The sequence below is a fragment of the Heterocephalus glaber genome, unplaced genomic scaffold (genome assembly GCF_053883595.1).
Source record: "Heterocephalus glaber isolate CG9 unplaced genomic scaffold, H.glaber_assembly_v1.0 deba00000281, whole genome shotgun sequence".
Taxonomy (NCBI): domain Eukaryota; kingdom Metazoa; phylum Chordata; class Mammalia; order Rodentia; family Bathyergidae; genus Heterocephalus; species Heterocephalus glaber.
Genome location: NW_028258139.1, coordinates 38,418,160 through 38,434,630, shown reverse-complemented (window position 1 = coordinate 38,434,630; position 16,471 = coordinate 38,418,160). Strand labels below are relative to the sequence as shown.

Below are 16,471 nucleotides of genomic sequence, written 5' to 3'. Positions count from 1 at the left end.
CACCGTGCTTTTGCTCTGCCTTAAATTGTTCATTATGTACCTACAAGTAATTTTACTCTTTCTGTTACTTCTTTCCTAATGAAAATGTGATTCTCCCAAACTCCAAACTGTACTTTGTCTAACCCCATTTGCAGGCCATTTTCAGAATTTTTGTATTTTCTTCCACGATAATTTTTCCATTTCACTATATTTCTACATTTCCCTTTGGTTTCCATTCTTCACTTCCACAAAGTCTCTTCTTGTGCCCAAGAAAACAATTGTCATATTTGTGTTAGTAGAAATTGAGCTCCATTTATATTAAATTGTCACTCCCCTACTTTAGTTTTCTGAGAAAATGTCTCACTACTGTTATCTAATTTCTATCTCTGGTATTCTTTGACATACACAAAAGTCAAGAGGACTACATTTTATTTGAATAGAAAAATGTCTCTGAAAATATGATACAATAATGCTTTTCATAAATCAACAGAGTTTGTGGCCATGTGTGACCTTTGGTGGCATGAAGGATGAAAAGATTACCTACAGATGAGACTAAGTTCAATCTACTGAGAGGGTCAGAGGAGCTGTTTCTGCACTGCAAGCACCCAAATCCACTAAACCAAGATCTCTCTGGGTTTTATTTAGAATATCAATATTAGAGAAAAAAGTAGGAGAAAAGCAGTTTGGGCCAGGAGCTGTCTCAAGGCTAAGCACTTTTTCTTGGGGAAGTGGGAAGGACATATCCAGACATAATATACTTTACAAATCTAAACTTCTTGTTGTTTACCCATTTGACTCTCACACAGCCTGTGTGATTTTGCCAAATTTAACAATTCATTCCTCACAGAGCCTGTGTCCTTTTCATCACACTGTTAAATTGTGTCATCTCACCCAAACTGTGTGTCTTTTGCCTATCCATGTAGTTATTAGGGGTAATTTTGCCTCATATTTTAACTGTTCACTTACCACAGATACTATGCCATTTTGTCCCTCAGTTTAATCAATCACTCCTGGGAAGTTTTCCCACATGAGGTTTAAGTGAGTTTCATTTTTAAAAATATCTATGGTAAAGTACAAGTGAACAGTAAAATAGAATTAATATAGGAACTCTGAAATCAGAATTACATATTCCTTAAACAAGATTACACTATATAGGTAAATCAAAAAGGCAAAGGTGTTGTAAATCATGGAGGATCATCTTTGTTGTGTTTTGATCCATGGTAGTTAATGTAAATGAAATGGTCTCATTTCTAATGCATTAAACCCAAAGGAGATCTACTCTCTCTTTTGCTTCTTTCCCTTCTTCACAAACTTTTGAGAACAAAACAAGCAGCTTTTTATGACAAGGAAAGTAACGGTTGCCACACAAGCCAGTAGGAACCCAATCACATCCAGTGAGTGGTACTGGTACCAGGTGAGGTTTTGGGCAAGTGGCCGCAAGTGCTTGGCCCCTTTGTGGCGCATGACAAACTCAATCCAGAAGACTGCTCGGTCCAAGGGCTTCACTGGCTGATCATGGTGAATGGTGGACAACCACATAGCATTCTCCTTATAGCTGAAGGAAAATTAAATAAGGTTAGAATTATTTCAAAATGGTAGAATGTGAATTTTTGGAAGTGGTAAATGTGAATGCAAAAAAATGTTAAAAGAGATTGTTTTTTCAGGAGTCATTTTAGAAAACTTAATAATTTAGAATTTTTAAACATATCGGATTTAAAGATGTGAACAGAAAGGCTGAGGGAGCACTGTTATTTCTAATCTAGAGATTAAAATCAGTTCTTGCCCCAAAGTAAAACAAACACAAACTAACAAAAACATATGACATATTCATGAGACTTACAACTAGTACTATACAGTAAAAACCTGTTAATAGACCTGCCATACAAGGTTCAAATCTGTACCACAGTATGGACCAAAAGGAAAATCTTTGTCAAGTTTCATATTACATGTGTGAGTAAATTTCTTACGGATTGCAGAACTGACCAGAAGGCAGTTTTGAAATTTTCAGTAGTTCAATCATTAAAACTATAAAACAGATGGTTTTCTTTCAATACAGTACTGACTCTTATTTCTTGTCTTTTTATACATATCTCTGTTTTGAGTTCATAGATACATGGAAAGGATCACACCCTTACCACATTCATGGTTCCTGTTTCATTGTTTCCTTTATGTTACTTGTCATTCCTCTGTGAAAATCCTCAATGATTCCTCTCATTCAATTTACAGGCTATTTTAACATTTTACACTCTGCCTAAACCTTGCACAAATATTTGAAATAAGAACAGTGAAAAAATTTATCATGACCAGGAGCCTTGTGTCTAATGATGACTTCAGCATTCAAAAAATTTGTATTTCATTATTTTCATTTCAGACTCGGCTACTTCCTTGGCCTTCATGTGAGAACTTATCTCTAAGTAGAACATGGATTGTAAAAAAAAATTTTTTTGTACTCACGAAGTGTTGTTAAGGACTGTGTCCAGTGCATTTAGCAATTCTGTACTTGATAATGTTATGAATTCCACTTTAACAGCTGCTCCTTTAGCCTTCATGTGAGCAATGTTATCATGTTGTTCTGCAAACAAAGGAATGCCCACCATAGGGATTCCGTGGTAGATTGCCTCATAAATACCATTGGCTCCACCGTGAGTGACAAAAGCTCTGGTGTTTGGATGACCTAAGATTATGTGAATATCAGCATAATAATTAGTTATAAATTTTAAAAATACAATGAGAAATGTACAATATGAGTCCATCTTATGGATAAAGAATTTGCATCTGTATAACTACAGTGACAGTCACAGTAGTCCTCCTGCCTCAGCCTCCTGAGAGCTGAGTTTACAGGTATGCAGCAACACACCTGGTACAATGTCATTCCTTTTGTGTCTCAGATAAAGAAACCAAAGGAAAGTGAATGCTACCAGCAGATATGCTTTACAACTGTAACAATGAATACATGATTTCCAGGAAAAATACATATACTGTGATTAAATAAACCAAGTGACATAGTAATAGGATCACATGTTTATCAGAACTTGTTTTCTTAAAAGGGTAGTTCATCCACTACTTCTGATGTGAAAGTGTGTAAGTCAGCAAGATGTGACACTGGGACCAAAGAGAGTGAATTATTAAGTCAGCATAAAAGTGTGAATGCTTTCCCATTGGAAATACAAAGTCATTGATAATAAATCAATTGTTATTTTGATTAATATTTATAAACCCCCATTTCTCTGGAAAGACAGGTGCAAGCCAACCCGGGAAATTATTATGTCCTCTCTGAGGAGCAAGGGATTTAAAATGAAATCTTAATATTGTTTCGATGGGCAACAAAAATCAGCTACTCCTATTCATTCTGCTTATCCCAAGATTGCAAATATATATAATGAAGTTTGGTTTTAGCTTTGATTTTCTAACAACAAATGTTCCCTGGTTTGCTCTATCTTGAGCTATCATCATTCTTACTGATTTAGGTTTGCAGTATTTGTTCTCCAGTATCTTACCAAGTAGATCATTTTGAGGGAGCCACTTGTACAACCGAGTGTTGGGTCCTAAGGTATCTGGTTTCTTGCCATCAAATCTCCAAAGAACCTGTTAGGTGAAGACTGCATTATATCATATGTTGAATTGTAGAATTTAGACACAAACAAGGTAAGTGCCTTTTGCTATGTAGATTCTAAAACTGAGGACAGGAGGTTAAACATTAAGAACTATGAATATACTCAGACAAATAGAACACAAATAGAACATATTCTATACTTAGTTTTAGATTTAATCATATTTAATATAATCATGTTTCACACAGAGTGACATAGACAAATAAGATACTACATGCTAAATTAAAATATTTTAGACATTGCTATTAAAGCATTTAAATAATTTAAAATATTAAATATTTTCAAAATATAGAAATTGGCAAAGAATTAGTAATTTCTAATGGATTGCATCTTCATTATCATACATGTTTACAATAGTAGCTCTCTAGTTCCAATATTAATACTGACCTATTTTTAAAAGATATCACTATAGTTTATTTTTAATCATTTTTTGCACAAGTTAACATATTAGAATTAGATGCATAAAATATCATTTCTGATGTGTAAATTGTGGAATCTACACAACCAGGTTTTGTCAGAAATCATTTAATTGATTTTAGGAAGTGCATGTAAATTGTTTTGAATTAAAATAATTAATCCTTAATTATAAGAAAAGTTTCAACAGGTATTCTGATCAAAAATCTATAGTATTAAAGCCACTGCTGGGATGATAAATTAAATTTACAAAATAGAGCTAGTTTGGAGTTCATAAAGTATGTAGCTTTTCAAAAATAATTCATATTTTAATGTGCTTAAATTTTCTTCATCTAGTTCTTTTTTCTTCCAAGACGCAATACAAAATAATCTCAGCCTAAATTCACACTATTTGCCATAGCCTAAGAATTTCATTACCCTGTTTGAAAATAAGGTACTGGGTTTGGAAATGCCAAGTTCTTCTCTTAAACTGGACCAACACTTACAAATATTTCAGCTCTATTTACTGTGGGTGTGTTGAAAACAACTGCAGGTCCCCAGCTGAAAGCTGGCATAGGGGAGTACAAAGCTGTTGTATTGACAATAAATAAAATCTACTGTAGTACACAACTATTCAGAGACCGAAGATGAATTAGAAATGGTAGAAAATTAATCCCTGTTTTATATTATAGCGTAGGCATCTGAACATCTTCCCAAGACAGGCTGCTTTCACTTTGACTCTTTCCCTTTTGCTTTCTTGATTGGGGGGACATTAAACTGATGGGATAAAAGCAGAGTCCTCCTGAAGCATACTTTACAATGCACAGGTTCCACTGTGAGGAAAGAAGACAACTCCATTCCATGTTTTACATCTTTCTGATTCAGATATGGATTGTGCCCATTCCAGCTAGTCTTCATCATTTTTTAATTAACATGGATGAGAGGATTCATGGATCTTCAATTGGCTCCAGTTGCTATTTTCTGCTCTCAATATCCCCCTAAAATAAACACCAAAGTCTATTCCAAAATTAGGATAAATTAAAAAGTGGAGCTAACAAGGAAATCCTAACCTGCATGATCTATTCCCAATCCCTTTCAATACTCACTTAATATTATTGTGATACTGCATTTTTAAATAAAATTTAACTCTTTCTGAAACATTGCTAATGTATACAGTGCCTTCACTAACCCTATAGGAAAAATGAGCACTTTTTTGAAAGCAGATCTTTGCAGGGCTTAATGACTTCTTTAGTGGATGTTTGCCATTGAGATACTTTGCCCACCTTTTGTGGAATCTGTGCAAGGGCTGAGGCAATCATATTGGCCCTTTCTGTTGTCATGTTGCTGACCATGGACCCCAGAGAAAACACCACGACACCATGTTCTCCAGAGCTCTGCACAAAGTCTTCCATTTCCTACAAATCATTTACTCAGAAAAACAAAACAACAGCACAGTAAATACTATTTAAAATACTGTAATTACAAAAATGAAAATGATAAAATCAAGAATTAACAGCAATTATTAAAACGGTCTGATAAAATACACTTAAGACAAAGTGATATCTTCAGAATTACAGGTCAAGCTATAAAACTACTAATGTTAATATTTTTGTGCAGTCAATATTCCAATTATTTCTTATAAAATCAAAGTTTTATATTTCATTTATATTATATGATAATCTTTAGAAAATTGTGATTCTCATTTATGTTTCCAGTTTACCCAAGAAAAAGAGAGTGAATTTATTCATTTACTTTACATTATCCTTCTCATCTCATAACCTTATTATGGCTGATTTGTTATTAAACATCTTTGGTGAGACAATTATAGTGCTGATATATAAAATATATTCTATATATAAATCTTACTTTCTATTATGGCTAATTTAGTGTTATCAAGTTTTAAGGAAAACAATTCAGATGTTGTACCAGACACATATTTCATTATTTAATCATTCCCTAAAAGTAGAGGTTTAAGTTACTTTTAAGGTTTTTTTTAAATAAATAATCACTAAATAGATAGATTTGTGCATCTTGATTGATTTTCTTCACATATATTCCAATGAACAACTTATAACAAATGGTATAAATTTTGTTAAGATGATCCAATTTTGTAATATTCTATTTTGTGCAACTTAATAACAGCTATAATTATGTAATTTTTGCCATTTTTAGAATTATTTCTTTGTCCTTTTCTGATATTTCCTGGTCTTTCTAACACTGTTGCTTTTTAATCAAGAAATTCAGATGTATAGACAATATTGCTTAGTTATGCACTAATAATGCCTCAAATATTGGACTTCTGGAGTTATTGTGCAGTCTAAACAATTGCATCATTGGAGGGAGACGGATTTAGCTCAGTGGTACAGCCCCTGCCTCACAACCACAAGGTCCAGAGCTCAATCCCTGGTACCACATATTAAAAAAAGGATATTGCATTTTAACCACATATTCATATTTCAGTTTTATATTGTTGCTAATAAGAAGGTAAACAAAAAGGACTTGCAAAAAGATCACATATCCTGAAACAATACAAAATGCCTCATTACTATATATTTCTTAAAAGTATGACATCGATTTTAAATATACAACTATGGTGTTTGTTCTTAATGAATATCATTGTATATACTGCCAGAATAATTTTGTGGTTCACGGTAAATCAATTTTCAAACAAATCACAGGAATTATGAAGTGTTTAATACCTAAGCAGTGCACTATTACTCTGCACTTGTTTTGCCAGGTCATGTTGATGCCAAGAGCATGTCACTGGAGGGACCTTTACTGAGGTATCCTACCGGCTTGGCATACAGCATTAAATACCTGTTTTGAGAAAGTAATCCATTCCTTTGTACACTGAGATGTAAAACTCTAGGATCTGAATTGAGGAATGGTTTCAATGCTATGAGCAAGGCATGGAGATGTTAGTTAGGGTTGGAAACAAATATTGCTGGGGCCTCACAGGTATGCTATTGACCAATACTCTTTTTTTTTGTAAGGTAGAATACTATCAAAGAACTTCGGTTCTTCTGATAAAATTTACTCATTTGATCTTGTTCATCTCATTGCCTGAAATTCCACATTTACTTTCAAAGAAATCAATAGGATCTTTTCACTATGACTTTACATGAGATTATCATCTTAAACTGTTGGGTTTTCAGTTCAAATTTAATGTGATTATTTTATCAAATATTAAGTAATAAAAAGATAGTAATGATATCAATAGACAACCATTAATTCTGAAACAATTACTAAATGCTACAAATACTTTCCTTTAGCTATTTTATGTTTTATCTCCATAACAGTCAATTTGAACTTCTACTGTGATTATCTGAGTAGGTTTTCGACATGTGTGCGTACCTAGTCTACATTTCATCATGTGTTGCCTGAACTCTTGCAACTACCTTCTAAATGCTTCCCATTTCTACCATTCTGCATCTCTGCAATCTAATTCACTAATGGCATCTTCAATGATTTATTTTATTTAAAAAAGGGAAATCACATCATCTGTTTCCTTGGGTCAATGTTTTTTGGTGTCAAACATTATTTTATTAGATATTTTTCACTCTGTCATCTGGTTCTAAATTAGCTATCTAGCAAAATTAGCATCCTCATAAAATAAGCTTGCAGTTCTTGGGAATTGTTCCTACACTCTTTACTGGTGTCTGTTTTGTGTTTTTCTCTACCCCTCATCCCATACATATTCTTGGACCTTGTTTGTTTATTATCATCATTGTTATTACTTTTACTGGCACGGTTTCTATAATCCCCTTTGAATGTTTTCTTAGTAATACAATGCTTTCCTTTAAAGATATGCTTCACACAACTTTTATTACTTAAATATACTCTATCTTTCAAAATAGTATACAAGATATGTGAGAGGAGAGGACACTGTGTTTATACTGTTTCTAGGATTATTTTACACTTACTGGCCATGTACACTAGTCACTTTATAGACTTTGAATGAACAAATGAATGATAGTGAGGAATAATGAGGACCATAATTAATAGACTCTATTCTGAGGACCTCCTAATCATCCCATATTTTTCTAATGGTAGTGAAATGCAGATACTTCTGCTGAAATAGATTTATAAGTTTTCTTTTTTTAAAAAAAGAGTCTTTCTCTACAGTCAAGGCTGTCTTTGAATTTTCTATGCTGATCAGGTATGGTTGAACAGGTGGTTCTTCTGCCTCAGCCTTTGGAGTTCTGGGATTATATGGATGTGCTGTCATTCCCAAAAGAAATATTGGTTTCCAATTTGCAAGATACTTGTCTGTTTCCCACATATTTCTCACTGTGTGTCAAGACTCTCAATGAATAGTGCAGAGCATTCCCACAGAAATTTAAAAGTAAAACTAAATACAGGACTGTATTTACCTTAGGTAGAGGTTTGGCAGGTTTGCAATGGAGTCCTCCAACAAAATCAAAATTTGGTAAACTAGGGTGAGGGAATTCCAAATCCCAGTAGCTTCGAATGAGCCACATTTCTGCCTTTGCAGTTGTGTCATATATTGTAGTGCGTTTTCCTGAATGGAGGAAGAAAAAAGAGTAAAACCTGGGCAATTACATAACTGTAGAGTGAATATATCATATATTTTAAAAGATGTAGGAATAACGTATGAGTTGACTGTTCATTGACCAAAATATATTGACATATGAACAATAAAATTTTTGTGTTTTATCTGTGGCTCAATTGTGTCTTTGAGTAAGAATGAGGTGAGGCTATGTCTCTAGTATTACTTCAGTATACTCACATTAATAAGCAGTCATCAAAAATTATTATACAATTAAGTATCTATTCCTGTTTCTCTAAAGCTATCAACATAACAGATGCAAATGTAAACAAATGTTCCAGGTTCAGAGTCAAGTAATCCTAGTAAAATTTTGGAGCCAGCTTTTCAGAAATTCCTTCATGTCTACCATTTACAAAGCTGGTACCTGACCCAAGTGGCATGTGAGATCTATAAGATTATGGCTCAACTTTTTGTACTACCCTTGCTTTTGGTTTATTTCAGCAGCTTAATAATATGTACTTATCATTTGCAAGCATTAGGAATCATCTCTTGGAAAATCTGTAGCAATTGCAGAAACAGAGATTAGGCTCATTGTTTTTTCAAATTGAAAAATATAATCAAAAACACTACATGGATGTCCAAATTTCTACAAATTTTAAAACTTAAAATGGATGATTGGTAAGGACTTATCAGAGGATGTTGAATCATTGGAATATGCAAGTTATACTTTTTAAGTCTCGGATAAAACACTGCACATTTCACAAAAGTAAAGGTATATTTCAGATAGAAAAGAAAAAAATAGTTATTTCTGGTAAGGAATCTGATCTCCTCATGAGAAAACAGTTCCCTCGATGCTATTAGATAGTTTTGCTTGAAACATGAGTAACTCTTCAAACTATTTGTCTTCATTCATAAAGATATTAGGGAGGTGCCTAATGACTTTTATTGTAAAATAAAAAGAAGGTGAAATTGATATGAAATTGCAAATTTAAAGCCTGAGTGCTTCACTGTGGAATTGTGTGAACTCCTGGAATGATCTATATGAATTACAGGCAAATTGCTGCAATATGACAACATAATGTAGATATTTCTTTTATATCTGTCAAGTGACAAATGATTATACTTTTTACATCATCATGTACATACAAAATACAAAGTCCTCTTATTTTATGCTCATCCAAGCTCACTTGAAAAGGTACAAGATAGTAAAGACTTCACTCTAATAATTAACAGCATGACTTACCTAAAACTTCACTGTAAAGCTGATTCCACTTTTTCTCATTAAGCATTTCAACCCAAAAGTCAAAATAAAGCATACATATCATGTTTTTTACCCTTTCCATGAAAGTCATTTGACCACCTAGTCCTGACATTACAACAGGTACATAAGAAGGAGGAAGTATAAGGCCTCCTCCAAATTTTTCCAGTTGGAAACCAGGAGAGGCCCGGAGAGTGTACACAAAAGGTATTTTTAGTAGCTCAGCCACCAGCTCACCACAGGGAGCAATGGGATCTGCAAGAAGGACATCAAATCTTGATTCTTGGAGTTTATTCATAAGTATCTTGTTTGAGACTGTTTCTTTACATAAATTTTGCCAAGTATCAGAAAATTCTTTAAAAATTTTTTCTACTTCTGGGAAATATGCAAAACATGAACTTATTGACCCCAAATTCATCCATGTAGTGATCCACTTAGTGAAATATTTTTCCCAGTCATCTCTACTGGCAGAGGTAGTAAAAGTTTCAAATTTAATTCCAGATGATGAATTAATATCAACAAAAATGAAACTTGAAGGTCTCAGAACTGTCACCTCATGTCTCCTCTGGATAAGTTCCTCTAGTATATTCTTTATATTCATCCAGTGGCTGTAGTCCATCGGCCATACAAGCACCTTTCCACAACTTCCAGAGTTGAAATAAAAACTCATTTGTAGCAGCAGCAGAGCTGAGGTCCATTTCATGGACATCATAAATTCCAGTATTGCTCTCAAATTGTGCTATCTTCTATCTTTACTCATGTTTATATTTATGGAGAAAATCAAAAGTTAAAAGATAACTTGTACTGATCAAAGTACATATATCTAATGGATAAGCATGAGTACTGGCAGCACAAAGAAAATACAAATATAAATGATGACAGGTTTTTATGAGAGCATTTTAGTTCTCTATTATGGTTTAGTGATCTTGGCTACCTTGGGGGTAAATAAGCAACAAGCATCAGTCACCTGTATTATGTAAGTGATATTCTGAAAGAGCAGTGTTAAATATAAAGTGACAGTCCCTGCAATCTTGTAACATGGATCTAGAAATACAGTAATTACACTGATCACAGGCAATTCTTGGATATCATGATTCAAGAAAAGTTTTGTAAGAAATTTGATCATGTATAATTTACATATGTACATTTTACTAATTTAAAATGTGTTATTCAGTGTTTCATAATATTTTTACAGAAATATGTAACATTCTAATTCTTAATTCTCAGTAGTATATACTGTTCCCTTTCTCAAGATATCAGCTGGATGTCTGAGTATACCATAGGGAGCAGGGAAAGGGGACATTACTAGAACCACTGCAGATAAGTTTTCCATGAAATCACAAGGTGAATTAGTTTATTAGACAGAAAAGATTGAAAAAATGAGACTTAAAGAAGCTATGCCTTGGGCCTGATCAGTGCTATTCTTGGCAGCAAAGATGACAGCCCTGAGCTTGCCACACCTTTATTCTGGACATCAGGAGAAACAAATGCAAGAGATGACTCAGGGCAGACAGCATTCAGTATATCAGGAAAGTATCAAATGTAAAAGGTCACTCAGGGGGCAGAAGTGGTGGTGGCAACAGCAGTGAAAATCCTAGAACCATGAGGAACTAATCAGATGAAGATTTCCTTCCACCCAGGATGACTCCATATGGTATAATCTTGTCCGGAAGCATCAGGACACCACTGGACCATTGACATTTTAGGTGTGACTGGAGGTGAAGATGGAGTTTTGTCTTGACATGCTGTAGCTGGCCTGTAGGTGGGAAATCTAGGCCCTAATGAAGATTTAATTGTGAAATGATTTTTCCACAAAATTGTGTAGAATTTCTCCCCAACATACAATGCTTAGACTTCTTCCTCTTAAAACAAAGGACTAAAACAAATAAACAGTGATTTCCCTAAAATATTTGAGGCAGAGTGCTAAGGTAAAGTGAGCATGTGGCAATATTTTGAACAGCAGATATTCACAATGGTGTAAGAAGAGAACTAAGCACAGACCAGCAATTGTTCTGTCATTTGAGTTTGAGAACAACTGGGAACAAAGAGGCACTTGTTAGGAAGAATATCAGCAGGAAGACCCTGGTAGTTCCATTCAGACCACAGATACCTCGGGTATTTGCTGCTGAAAATGATTGTGACCCTGAGGCTACTTTGGCATTGTTCCAGGTTACCTTATGTGGTGTTGCCCCGGGAAAAGTACCTTTCTACTGTTGCACACTTTACTACCAATACTCCTACTATACAGGTGACTCTACCCACCTGAGTGATATTTAAGTAACTGACCAGCTTTCCCAGTATCTCAGCTCAACCAACTCTGAAAACTAATCAAGTGTTGCTGCTCACACTCCCACAGCCTTGGAAAATAGGTGGAAACTCCACCCTGAACAGCTCAGCCTATGGAATACCCACAAGGAAAATATTGAATACTCTGTCCATGTCCCTGCTGTCCTTGTTTCATTTCAGTGTTTTCCATTCTCCCACCCTTGATGCTGAAAAACGGCTTGGCATTCTGAGGAATTTGCTCACAGAAGCATTTGGGAGTACACACAAAACACAATCCACTGTCCAGTAGTCTCCCCCCATGGATAGGATACAACTCCATCACCTGTGATGGATATATGTAGGGATGAATGTTCTATCACCCTGGCCAGGAGAAAGACGTGGCATTTCCTCTACACATCTATTCCCCTTACTCTGTAGATTCATATGTTCCACAGATATCCTCACCGAAGTCCCCATATATGTACACATACCTCTAGGCCTTAACAGCCACTCTTACTTTTGAGGACAGACAGTCCATTTCTATGACTGTATACTTTTAAATTCTGATTAATACATCCCTTTTTGTGTCTTACTGACAATTCTATTTTGTGTGAGGGAAATATTGAATGTGCAACCTGTCCTGTGGATGAGGTGAGTCAAGGCTCCCCATCTCCACTTCATGGACTTCCTTGGACCCTGTTTGGTGACAGTTTTCTCAATTCTAATATTTAAATACATTTAAATAAAAAATAAAGAATATTGAGCACATGGAAGGAAGCTTCTGGCTAAACATGCCAATGCAGGTATCACAGAAGAGGAGGCTTTGGGGTGGACATGACCCCACTCTAAGCACAGAGGAGGAGGCTCCTGGACCAACATACCACCACTCCCAGCACAGAGGAGGTGAGCCTCTTGGGCCCCAGCAGCAACCACCCACATTAAAGTGAGAAAACACATAAATAAGACTCAAATCCAGACTTCCAGATCACCTACAGGAAACTCGAAAGGGAAATGAGATGGAATACTCTGATAATCAACCACCTGGACTCCCTTAACTGGTGAAAAAAGAGGATCTACAAAAACTGAAATCCAAAATAATTTATCAGATAACAGGAGAGATTGTGCCCATAGTGCAAGACTTGATAAATAAATCTAGATAGGAGCTGAGAAACATGATGGAATCCAAACATAGGAAAAAACTGGAATCCATAAAACAGATGCAAACAGATTTCTGGTAGATTAAAAACTCCATTGAAAGTCTACACAGCAGAATGAGCCAATGTGAGGACAGAATATCAGATATAGAAGAGAGGATTTCAATTAGTGACCAGGAAAAAAAAAACTGCTTTACAATTATAAGGGGTCGTGAGAAGTCAATCCACTAGCTGCTACACAACCCAAAGACAAATAACGTAGGATTAATCAAACTCAGTGAAGAGGCAGAAGAGAGTACAAATGACATAAAAAAAAATTCACAGAAGCAATGGCAGAAAATTTCCCAAGCAGGGCAAAAGAACTTGACATACAAATAAGTGAGGCATATAGGACTGCAAGTAGCCTCGTTCACTTAAATCTACACATAGGCATATAATTGTTAAGATTCCAGAAACCCAACAGAAGAACAAAGTTTTACAAGTAGTAGGAGAAAAGAAACAAATAATATACAAAGGAAACCCCATCAGAATGACAACAGACTTCTCAATGGAAACCCTCAATACAAGAGCTTGGAGTAATGTATTCCAAGCCCTAAATGAAACCAATCACCAAACCATATTGAAATACCCTGCAAAAAATAATCTTACAAAATTGAAATAAGATACTTGCTTGAAAAAGAGCACCTTAGGACATTCATGAATAACAAACCAGCACTCCAAAAAATTTCAGACAATATCCTTGGTAAAAAAAAATGAGGACCAAAACCCCAGGAATCCCAGCAAAATGAATCCATTGGGCATGACAGGAAATTAAACACAAAGGGGGAGAATCCAACAAAAAGAAAAATTCATGACAATTCCAAGTGAATATATATATGTGTGTATCTGTTATATATATATATATATATATATATATATATATATATATATTATATATGTTATAACCATCAGTGTTAATGGTCTCAACTCAGCAATCAAAAGTTAATAGACTGGCAGAAAGGGTAAAAAAACAAGATCCAACAATATGATGCATAGAAGAAACACACTTAATTCAAAAAGAAAGCTATAGATGGAAAGTTAAAGGGTGGAAAACAATTCTCCATGTGACAGAAACCCCCCAAAAAGCAGGTGTAGCTATGCTCTTTGCATATCAAGTGGATTTCAAACCAACACTGATTAAGAGAGATGAAGAAGAACACTACATCCTTGGCCAGGGAACAGTCCAAGAGGAAGAGGTGACAATCATAATTATCTAAGCACTGAACACTAGTGCACCCAACTATATAAAACAAATACTAATGGACATGAAAAATCAAATAAGCACTAATACAATAGTAGTGAGGGACCTCAATGCCCGACCATCACAAATAGATAGATGTACTAGACAAAAACCAAGCAACAAAATACAAAAATTCAAAGTCTTAAACAAATTAACTTAACAGATGTTATAGATTGTTCCACACCACAAAATCAGAATACACATTCTTTTGAGATAGACATGGGTCATTTTCCAAACTAGACCACATACTTGCTCATTCAACATATTTTAAGTAATTGCAAGGGAATTGCAGTTATCCCCTGTATATTATCAAACCATAGTGTTATGAAATTGGAGATGAATACCAAAAGAAACTGCAAAAATTTCATGAACACACATGGAAATAGAACAAGACACTTCTAACTAACCAATGGGTCACAGAGGAAATTAAAGCAGAAATCAGACAGTTCCTTCAATTAAATGACAATGACAATACAACATGTCAGAATCTATAGGACACAATGAAAGCAGTTTTATGAGGGAAATTCATAGCAGTTAATATTCATATTAGTAAAACAGAGTGAGGCCAATGAACCTGATGCTGGAACAAAAGCTTCTAGAAAAACAAGAGCAGGACAAACCCAAAGCTCATACAAGGGAAGAAATTATAAAGATCAGAACAAAAATCAATTCAATGGAGACAAACAGATTGATACAGAAATTCAATGAAGCCAAGAGTTGGTTATTTGAAAGAATAAACAAAACCAAAACACCCTTAGCTGACCTTTTCAGAAAAAGGAAATAAATGGCCCAAATCTATGCAATTAGGAATGAAAAGGATGAAATTACAATGGACCCAGGAGAAATCCAGAGGATCATCAATATCTACTTTGAGAACCTATATGTCAATAAGATGGAAAACACACAAGCATCAGACAGATTCCTAGATACATATGAATTACCAAACTTGAACCAAGAAGACCAAAAATTCTAAACTACTCTATATCAATCAATGAAATTGAAAACATAATTAAAAATGTACCATCTAAGAAAAGCTTGAGTCCTGATGGATTCACTGCAGAATTCTAGAAGACATTTAGAGAGGAATTACTGCCACTACTGTTTAAACTCTTCAATGAAATTGAAAGGGAAGCAATACTTCAAATTCACTCCCAAATCACCTTGATCCCCAAAGCAGAGAAAGACCCAACTGAAAAAGAGAACTATAGGCCAATCTCACTAATGAACATAGATGCAAAAGCCTTAGTAAGATACTGGCAAATAGAATGCATAGGATCATCAAGAAGATCATGCACCATGGCAAAGAGGGATTCATTCCAGGAATGCAGGGATGGTTAAACATACAAAAAACAATAAATGTAATATGCTATATCAATAAAGCCATGGACTAAAACCATATGATCATCTCAGTAGATGAAGAAAAAGCATTTGACAAAATCCAACATGCATTTATGATAAAAACCCTACAAAAAATTGGAATACATGGTCTTTACCTCAATCTGATAAAAGCCATCTATGAAAAACAAACAGCCAGTATAATACTAAATGGTCAAAAACTGAAATCCATCACACTAAAAGTCAGGAACAAGACAAGGATGTTCACTGTCATCACTCCTGTTCATTATAGTTTTGGAAACATTAGCCATGGCAATTAGGCAAGAGAAAGAAATAAAAGGAATAAGGAGAGGAAATGAAGAACTCAAATTGTCATTATTTGAAGATGACATGATACTCTATAGAGAAGACCCCAAGAATGCCATCAGAAGTCTTCTAGACCAAATTCAGTAAGTAGCTGCATACAAGGTCAACACACAAAAATCAGTAGCTTTCCACTACAGGAACAACAGACTCACTGAGCAAGAAATAGTCCAAAGAATTCTTTTACAATAGGATCCAAAAAAATTAAAGTACCTAGGAATCAACCTACCAAAGTAAATCAAGGACCTCTTCTCTGAAAACTATAGCATTCTGAAAGGAGAGATTGAAGATGATACAAGAAAATGGTCAGACATGCCCTGCTCA

The 16,471-nt window shown here is 34.7% G+C and overlaps 1 protein-coding gene across 2 annotated transcripts; it reads right to left on the bottom strand.

The window, feature by feature from the left end:
• Positions 1 to 391: 391 nt before the first annotated feature.
• On the bottom strand, positions 392 to 10,512 carry LOC101711049 (UDP-glucuronosyltransferase 2B17). Of its 2 annotated transcripts, none has more exons than XM_004871713.4 (6): positions 9,737 to 10,512; positions 8,357 to 8,505; positions 5,267 to 5,398; positions 3,477 to 3,564; positions 2,434 to 2,653; positions 392 to 1,534 (listed from the first exon to the last, which is right to left on the bottom strand). In XM_004871713.4, exons 1-6 carry the CDS (start codon positions 10,461 to 10,463, stop codon positions 1,255 to 1,257), a joined length of 1,596 nt encoding a protein of 531 aa, XP_004871770.1. In that variant the 5' UTR covers positions 10,464 to 10,512; the 3' UTR covers positions 392 to 1,254. The 2 variants fall into 2 exon arrangements, with proteins under 2 accessions (XP_004871770.1, XP_021105481.1); XM_021249822.2 differs by having other exon boundaries at positions 2,434 to 2,551.
• Between the last annotated feature and the right edge of the window lie 5,959 nt (positions 10,513 to 16,471).

Coding starts and splice junctions, on each gene's coding strand:
- LOC101711049 (XM_004871713.4), bottom strand. CDS start 10,463: ATGATGTCCATGAAATGGACCTCAGCTCTGCTGCTGCTACAAATGAGT. Junction 8,506..9,736: donor GCTTTACAGTGAAGTTTTAG/GTAAGTCATGCT, acceptor TCCTCCATTCAG/GAAAACGCACTACAATATAT. Junction 5,399..8,356: donor CTGCCAAACCTCTACCTAAG/GTAAATACAGTC, acceptor AATGATTTGTAG/GAAATGGAAGACTTTGTGCA.